At 42.3% G+C, this 9,214-nt stretch overlaps 1 protein-coding gene across 1 annotated transcript in view; it reads right to left on the bottom strand.

Moving 5' to 3' along the window:
- Window positions 1-9,214, bottom strand: part of SUSD5 (sushi domain containing 5) — a 17,863-nt gene extending 8,649 nt beyond the window's left edge. Inside the window, exons 1-4 of the mRNA XM_061555203.1 lie at window positions 9,052-9,214; window positions 7,779-7,947; window positions 5,890-6,044; window positions 3,824-4,030 (exon numbers count right to left, since the gene is read on the bottom strand). Coding sequence (XP_061411187.1) covers window positions 3,824-4,030; window positions 5,890-6,044; window positions 7,779-7,947; window positions 9,052-9,130 — 610 coding nt within the window. The 5' untranslated portion in view covers window positions 9,131-9,214. The remainder of the gene's footprint in view (window positions 1-3,823; window positions 4,031-5,889; window positions 6,045-7,778; window positions 7,948-9,051) is intronic.

The raw sequence follows: 9,214 nt of genomic DNA, 5'->3' as shown, positions 1-9,214 counted from the left end.
GACACGACCTCCTAGGTCATTGCACATGGGAGATTTGTATGCTGAATCCTTATCAGTTCGCACCTCCGCCACTGGGCCAGGGAACAGCGCTGCTCTTATATAACTTTTCCTTGTCTTTCGACCACTAATTGCCAGTCTAACGCCTGTCTCAGCAACATCACCCTCCTCCACCCTGCATGTGTGCCTCCACCATGGATAAACTTCTCTTCACACATCACGACAATGTTTTCACGCCACAATCTAGCCGAGCTTCCAAGCTGATTACCTTGCCCTGACATGTAATTCTTATCATGCTCCACATGCAACAATATACAGAAGGCAGGATGTTATTTTAAAGTTGCTTTATTAATTTCCAGCTCTAAAGATAAAGGGCACATATTATTACTTAGGACACGAATGCGAAGAGCAGTTTTGGGACTGAACACTGTAATTTTGCTGTGCAGCAGTTGCCAAAGGCACGATGACGCATGTGACATATGTCGCATCAATGCTGTGCCCCAATGTCAGTGAAGGCCACTGATTTGTCTTTCACATTTGAGCGTGAAGCCTTGTTTAAGGAAGGCGCGGAGTAACCAACCAGGTGAAACATGCTGTGGTAGCAAATACAACAACGCTACAATGTCCCTACGTGCTCAGGCGAAATTGGGATATATTGCCAATTTTCGCTGTAAATGTTGAAATATGAATAGCGGTTGAGTTTAGCATTATCCAACTTTTTATAGAAATTGTGGTCTGACTAAGCAATGTACTGTACTTAAAACGTATTGTCATTTTCCATCATCTGAGCTTGGTGGTGCATGCCTGAAATCCAGCACTTTGGTGTGTTTACATTGCCGTGGCAGGGATCAACCTTCCCATAGGATGACCCACAAAGTCAGACTCAATTAATCAACCCCATGACCTGCATTTGAACTCGAAACTTAAACTGAACTTTACATTTTTAATTGTGAGTAGGGCTTTCCTACCCCACTCGGTCACAAATTGGAATGCTCGTTAGTAATATGAGATTAATATGATTAAAGTGATTCTGTGAGTTACTGGACAACACTGTACAGAGCGCAATTGTAATAAAATGGCCAATGAATCAGCTACCGCGCCATAACAAGGACCCTCTGCTTAGATAAGTCAAGTAAAGTCACGGTGGGCCCTGGCTCATGTGAGCAACTGGGGCAGCCCGAAGTCAGCAGTGGAAATTCCACATTCCCATTGTGGGAGCCAGCCTATCCATTGCACAACCGCCGTTGTAGAAGCCTTCTAATTCAAAAGCCAATGTCCAATTGTGGCAATAAGGCTCTTTTGTCCAGGAATCGTCATCATTGGTTTTTAAAAATGTCCCCAAGTGACACTGAACCTCTTTACAATTTAATACAGCTACTTGATGCTTTATAAATACACGAAAGCATTGTTTATTATTTGAAGACCCAACTGAATCATGTCGTTCAGAAAATGCACGATCATTTAGTCAAACCAAAGCTCGGTATAGGAATAGTGCCAATGCACATCTAGTTAAAATTCTAAGAGCTCTAAATGTACTATGAGCATTTGTGGTATTGTTGGATCACACACACATAAACTATTGCATGCATAGGATTCGAAATGCACAGGGCGGAGTCGGTGAGTAAATGGTAGTACACGATGTAGGTATATTTTCCATATTGATGTATGACTTCAGGTCTACAAAGTGGCCAGTCGATAATACAGCGAGTAGGCTGGTGACTTATCTGCACAGATTGCTATGTTTATCTGCGGTGATCAAATACATCATCATTCATATTAAAGCAGCCACATTGTGTTTCTAAATTCCAGCTGGTAGTCGACTAAATAAACTCAGCTCATTATTCTTTTCAAGTCAGTAAAATAAGTAGATTTTTATGGGAAGTCAAACAATGGTCCATCGATGGATAGATTTCCCCCGACCAGAATATTGTGGAATCTGCACCTCTGATTCATGGAAGCCAATCGTGATGAACAACCACCTTTTGATGTGTATATATAACGTTGATTTTAAATGACTACAGGATACGTATGTTGAGTTTCCCACCTACATCTTCTAGGGTTAACACTGTCTTGGGTTGACACCAAAATAACCCCACCAACATTCATTGTAGTATTGGTCTATGCCCAGTCGTCGTAATGGAAATTTACAAGTCCTGATAATAATAAAAAAACATTCGCCCTGCAGTCCATGTTAACTGCAAATTCCCCTCAAAATACTACTGCCATTTGGGTTTAAACTACTCTGAAAAGTGTCGGTAAATATGTTTGGTGTTCTGACAAGCGCTGGTATGGCATATGTTCATACATCGGCCCATGTCGATCACTTTTCCATAAACTAGGTCATTTGGCTAAGTCAAGTGACCAGAAGCCTCCGTTGTCACACAAAAGCCCGTGAAGCTTCTCTGTGCCGTGTTTAATAAGCGCGGTGTCGCTGAACCCTGAGGCCCTTATGACAGCGCTCGGGCCTGGCACTCGACTGTGAGCTGCTTCAAGCTCAGCTCTAATGAATTGGTGGCTTGGAGGGTAGGTGCGAGAAGCGTCATGTGCATGCGGCCGTGACCAGCTGCCACAAAGACGTGCGCGATATTTATAATAATATTTTAAAGAGAGCTTGCACAAGTTTTCCCTTCGCTGAGACGACTTATCAGTAATTATTGGTCTCATAAACCAATGCCATTGGATAGCCTGATGTTATGGGTGGAAGATTTCCAAAAAATATGGGCCACAGACTAATGTATATCAAAAACATTTTTTAAGCAATCAATTCAATTACACGTGCAAATACAAAATCTATATATTTTTTGTCGATTTCAGCATGTGTCCCATCTCATATAAGCATTGGGTGTCCTTTTCTCAACTGGAGTCCCAGAGCTAGATACAGTATGTACAGGCCATATTTATGTGGTGGTGACCAGTGTCTTTATTAGACAACCACCGTTGACACTCAAATAATGGATATTTAAAAAAAATAATTTCTGGAGATATGATATACAGAGTCAGTCCCTGATTAGTGAATTCCTGGGTTTAAATTCACAACCTGCTAATTGTTGTATTGAATATTCTACCTGCAGCACTGAAGTTTATAAGTCCTTTATTCAAGAAAGCCTCAATGAATCTGTGTCTTTTTGCAGATGGATCCTACATATGGATGTTGGGTCAATTACCTAATTAACGTTTTGTATTGCAAGGACATTGGAGTATCTGGAATTAATCCCCATGCATTTGCTGAGTTAGCTAATCACTTGTCTGTACAGCAGAAGAGAGTACAACCTGGAGGTTCCAATATGACAGATGCTTAAACAATATGAAGGATATATATATTTGATGAGTCAATCTACAGTGTATAGTATTTCAGTAGTGCTATTTATGGGAAATCTGAATGGAAAAAACATTAACGTTTTTCCCAGATTCTTCAAAATACAGTCAGTTAGATGCTTATACAATAATTTTGTCCTGTATAAAGAATACATATTTTAAGAATCGAACTTTCCTGGATGTATTTAGGACAGTATAACTCTATTGGCATTTCAAATATGTTAATTATGTCTGTCAGCACAAATATGGCAGATCTGAGTTTAAATATTCAATATTTTTGTCTCAAAGATAGCAGCTATTCGTACAAATATGGAGACTATAGTTTCACATATGGTGGTTCAAAGCATGGCAGAAATGTATTCAAAGGTTGTGTCTGTGATTGTATGTATGTTGAACTTCTTTCACACCGTACGGAGCGAACCGTGCTAATCAGAGGTGGTTGTTGTGGTTGCTGTAGGTGCTGTAGGTAAAGCGACAACTGTGGTGAAGACTGGATGGCATGCATGCCTACCGGGCACGCAGGGCCGCACGGCTCCCTGCCACTGCCCGCACTGGGGATCGCACGCCAGAGAGAAGGAGCGAGCTCCGCCAGCCATGATATGACCGTCCTGGCAGATGTAGTGGAGCTCTGGCTGCGCCCCCCCCTTCTCCCTCTGCCCCATCTCCTCCTCATCCAGACGTGCCGACGGGAATACGGGGGGGTCGCCACATGGCTGTCCTGCACACAAGCACCACGGATTCATGTAGGTGGGCAGCAAGAGGACACATTTGTGGGAGCACGCACACTGGCAGTGGCAAGCATGTGTAGCTTCAGAGATGTGCAAACTGTATAGGCAAATTGCCGTTAGTGAGCACCTCTTTATGCCGGAAGAGCACACGGTAGAGTTGTGAGGCCAGCACCACACATGCCCAGACGAGGGTCATCTTAGCTCACCAACACTGACCTGGTGTTAAATCGAGTACCTCGTGTGGGTAGCTGACAGTGGTCATCCTATGGAGAGGCTGGCACCTGACATGAAAATGTATAATTCCCACCACTGGCTCCGAGCTACCAATAGGGATTGAGAAATGTTCTGTGGCACAGCATGGAGACACTCTATTTGTGATAAATGTTAATTCAGGCACTCCTAATTAGAAAAAATGTATTGCTAATTACGCGTATGAATTCTTCTCTTCATATTGTAAACAGATTCACTTCCGCGAACCCCATATTTTCAAACGCGTTTATAAGTATTGCTTTGAGTGCTTTCTTATTGTTTTAAGAGGGTGGGGTGGGTGGAGGCCGGAAATGGCCCTTAAATCCCAACAAAATAATCAAGTGCTGCACTGTGATGATGGGTAAACATTACAAATACATTCATAATTATCGGCGGACCTGAGCCAGCGAAGGAAAGTCCACATTCCCATGGCTGTGGTGAGTCTAACCAGAGGGTGATCACAATTAGTAGTCCACAATATAATATTTATTGATTACACAGCGATCATAGGCCGAATGAAACATGAACCAGACATTGAGCAGACATCCTTCAGATGATGAGTCAAGCTCTCTCACTGAAATTGCTACCCAGCCAGAGAGACAGGCGAACACATGTGTATATTGGTAGATGGGTAGGCAGCTAGACAGACACATAGCTCAAGCAAATACAGACATACCGATAGACATAGAGGTCAGTAAAAAGCTTTGTACATAAATTACGATAAACCTGCTCACAGATGTATCAAATCTTCTCAGGAAGATTGCGAATCGTCTTAATACTGCAGACCAATTGCGCCACATATATGCACGAGTAGGAATGCTATAATTATTGTTTTAACTTGGTTTCCTAAACTTAATGAGCACAATCTGATAATTGTACTCCTAAGATGCAACAGAGGAGCCACATCGTTGTGTTTTTCTTTGCAATATGTTTGTTTATGCTGTGAGTTTCCCATTAATGCAGAATGTTAAAACCAACATGCATTGCCTAATTGCTTCTTAAAACACGGAGCAGTGTTTTAATACAGCATTCCTCAGTCATGTTACACAAATGTAGATGCAACCCTATACATGATTCTACCACTGATACAACAATTATTTCTTAAACGGGACAGTGTCCACACACTCAAATGAGTGCGCAGTAATGTTCATTTCTGTTGGCAGACCACAGCTACTGGTAGACATTCCACATTCTCATGGTGGGGATCAGTCTCTTGACCCATCACTCGGATTTGAACTCATGGACGTTTGATTGTGACCTCATGGCCTTCGTGACAGCTACTCAGCTGAAAGTTACATTCATGCAGTAGTAATAATAATAAGAGTTCCTTCCTATATATATCCACCCTGTCAGGAGGGTTCTTTCGAGGATGTTCGGCCAATGCCTTGATTAATTTTAAATGTGGGAGCCACGGCATCTGGAGAAAAAAAAAACACTTCATACGAGGAAATGCAGCTAAATGTAAAATTACATGGATAGATCATCGCCGTAATTCCATTGACCGGCTTCGATCCCCTTGTAGCCTAGCAGACGGAGAGACTTATAGAGTCAGCGACGATCTCTGTGTGTGATCCATTAACCCTGCATCCAAGTGCCATACCGGGCAGGATGAAGCAGAATGCGAGGCTGGAGGTCAGGCCCCTGGGGCGGATCGTGACTCCGGCCACTGGGCCTTGGGGCGACGGCGGTGGTGGCTGGGGAGGCAGCGCCACGTCCTCCTGTAGGCCTTCACTGCTGTTCCCGCAGCCGGCCGTCCTGTTCAGAGTGAGGGGCAGGATTCGCAATAAAGGTTATTTTTGGGGGGTTAGATCGCATCAATTGAAATGTGTCGTTAACCCACCGCCACCACCACCCAACACAGCCAATTAGTAAGGTTTGTTGCGTGAACCAAACGTGCCGATTAGCGATTACTTCAGCACATCGGTGTGATGGCAAGTAAATCCACAACATTTACACTTGAGTACGACGCTTCACTGGTAATTACAACCAGCTTCATCATGCGATTGGCCAGAATTGTGTGGTAGGTTAATGACACACTTATATTTATGCGATCTAACCCAAAAACATTTATTATGAATAATATTGGTTGTCAAAGCCTACGTGTTAAATTGAGGGGCAGGAGTTTCTTAAGGAGCAGGCGTTCAGCCGTTTTGTATAAAGTCAGAGAATCTGACTTGTATTTCCATTGCGCTATCAGTATCATGTCATGAGATGAAAAAAATGTGTAGATGGAGCTTTCACAGAGAATTGCATCACCTGTGATAGGGAATTGCCTGCTGAAGATGGTATTACAATCTATTAATGAGATCCCCTCAAGTAACCTGATATCAACACACTCGTGTTGCTGAAATTTCCCATGTGTTCTACGAAAGAGATGTTCATCACATGGCAGTAAATCTGAATTTTATAATTTTCACAGCTGAAAATGTGCAAAATTCCGTGAAATGTTAAATGTATTATGTTCAGGTTGCTTTTAATGTCTGATCTTTATTTGAACTATGTGCTGATTGATTCATCTTGTCCATTAACCCCTAAAATAGTAATGCCGTACTTCTGCTTGTTAATATTATAATGTCATAAATCAAATTAATCTATATAATTCTCTCCAATATTAAAACAAATGTAAATTTCATTTGTGGCAGATTACTTTGTTAAATTGACTACGAGCATAAATATATATTGCCTCTCAAATCCCTACTGCTATTTAGAAGTCTGCCACGATCGTTTTCAAAATCATTCCACTTGGGTGTGAGGGCTATCTTTGCGTGATGGAACTACACAAACACCAGCTTGTCTGTGGATTTTTGCTCCTGTTGTGCATAAGCTTTCATGATTATCATAATTTTAACGAAAAATCACAACATGTTTCAATGTGCAACCTCCGAAAACACATTTGCAAACGTATACGGAGAGAGACTGACAGTTTTTGTGAGAGAAAAAATCCACTCAAAGTAATTACTTTCAAATAAAAAAGAACATTGTGAAAGTGAGATCACGTAAAAATGCATTCATGAAACAAAACAGCAAAATCTACTATTGTACCTCTGTGCATCGACTAGCACGGCCAAGTATGGTAAATTAATCCTTACAACCGGCACAAGCCGTTGGAAGGCCCTCGTCCAGAAGTGGATTGACAAAAGGGATGTACGTTTACATAAAATCACAGTGGTTTCCTTAAATGCAGGTGAAAGCCACTTGCTTTAATACGTTGGAATAAAACTGAAAGGCAATTAATTACAGTGAATAAAAAAGGTTCCAAGAAACTGAATAGCAATTGATTGACTACGTTACAATGAAGTTGAACGGCAATAACTTTAAGAAGTCACAATGAAAGTCAATCGCAATTGCTTTAGCAGTTAGCAGTGACACTGAATCGCATTTGATGTAATAAGCCGCAGTGAAATTAACTGGACATCGGTTCACGGGTTCGTTGAGGTGGAAATGAATCACTCTTCATGGGAATGCGCTTCGGTCTGTGCGCTCGCTCACCTGAGGCTGCCGTCGGACAGCCATGCCGGCCGGCACTCAAGCAGGCCACACTTGGACACGAAGTTGCTCATCTCTGCCAGTGTAGAGAGGCGGCTGCCAATGGAGGCGCAAAGAGCCTCGGCGCCAGACACCTCCATCCCACCTGCCGCTTTGGCCACAACCACTCTCCCTGAGTTGTTCAGAGACAACAACAAAATTCCCCAAATAAATTTAGAGTCTGTGAAATCAGCAACCCTGAAGACATATGAGTCTAAATGTGTGTTGTTGTATTTTACGATGGTGACACAGACAAGGGTCTCTTAATGTGTTCGTTATTGCCCACGATCCATACATACAGCCATGTAATCCACCAAAACAGATCAAAATAAACGTGCATTTTTTCTGCACTCGGCTGAGCGGGCTCCAAAGTTCGTAAATAGATGTTACCCTTAACACCATGAAACCCTGACGCTTTTGCTTAACAGTACCAGCACTGCTAATTAGACTCAGAAAGTGAAAATGGCTCAGAATTTGCGGGCATCAATGCTGCTAGAAAATATTGTTTCAGAAGATCCATAGGTTGATAGGCTTAAATATTATTTTGTTCATATTTTTAGGTGGATAAATCGACCTTTGCCTGTTTCAGTTATTTTACTATTCTTCATACAGCAGAAATAATTATCCAAATCTACACAGGGAAGTCTGGAGTTTTGACCACAAACCGATACCGAACAGCATCTTAACCTAACATTAGTCCTGAAAACACAATTCAAATGCACCGGAGAGAAACAGAAAATATAAATGTATAAGAGAGCAGCAGAAAAAAAAGCAAATCAATAAATTATTACGAAACTAGTTTTTGTGGAAAGGTGGCAGAATTTTTTGTGCACAAGGCAGAGTAAATTTTCATTGGCAGCCCTAAGCAAGCTGTGGATATTCCACATTTGCTTGACATAAACCACTCCCTGCTTTAGAATTCCCAGGTAGTGGTACTCCTGTTCATCCCCAGAGGGATGATGAGTCAACCATCGACTGGAATATAAACTCGAAACATTCCAAATAAGTGTTGAGTACTTGACCACAGTGCCACCCGATTGGAAAATAATATTGTGATCAATGTCCCATAAACCAATTTGGCCATCTGCCTGAGTCACCTAGAACTGGGAAATCTCATGTGAAGTTCATCGCGTCTCAACCCGCAGCCTCAAATCACGACCGCTGCACTTAGAACATTCCTAGTTATACTTATTGCCTAACTTCACGAATCTCAATCCCACTATCTCCGTACACTCACCTCCATTAGCAGAGAAGGCAGCACTCAAACTGCCTAGGCAGGCCAGCCACACCAAGACGCAGCAGCATGTCCCAGCCATGTCTGCACCTCCAGCTACACAGCAGTGTGAGTGTGCGTGATGCGTCCTCACTGACGGCCAGCCAGTCACCAATGCCTAGCACCG

This window comes from Lethenteron reissneri, chromosome 20, assembly GCF_015708825.2.
Source record: "Lethenteron reissneri isolate LAM-NWPU_2019-01 chromosome 20, ASM1570882v1, whole genome shotgun sequence".
Classification (NCBI taxonomy): domain Eukaryota; kingdom Metazoa; phylum Chordata; class Hyperoartia; order Petromyzontiformes; family Petromyzontidae; genus Lethenteron; species Lethenteron reissneri.
This window is presented reverse-complemented; position numbering and strand designations above follow the sequence as displayed.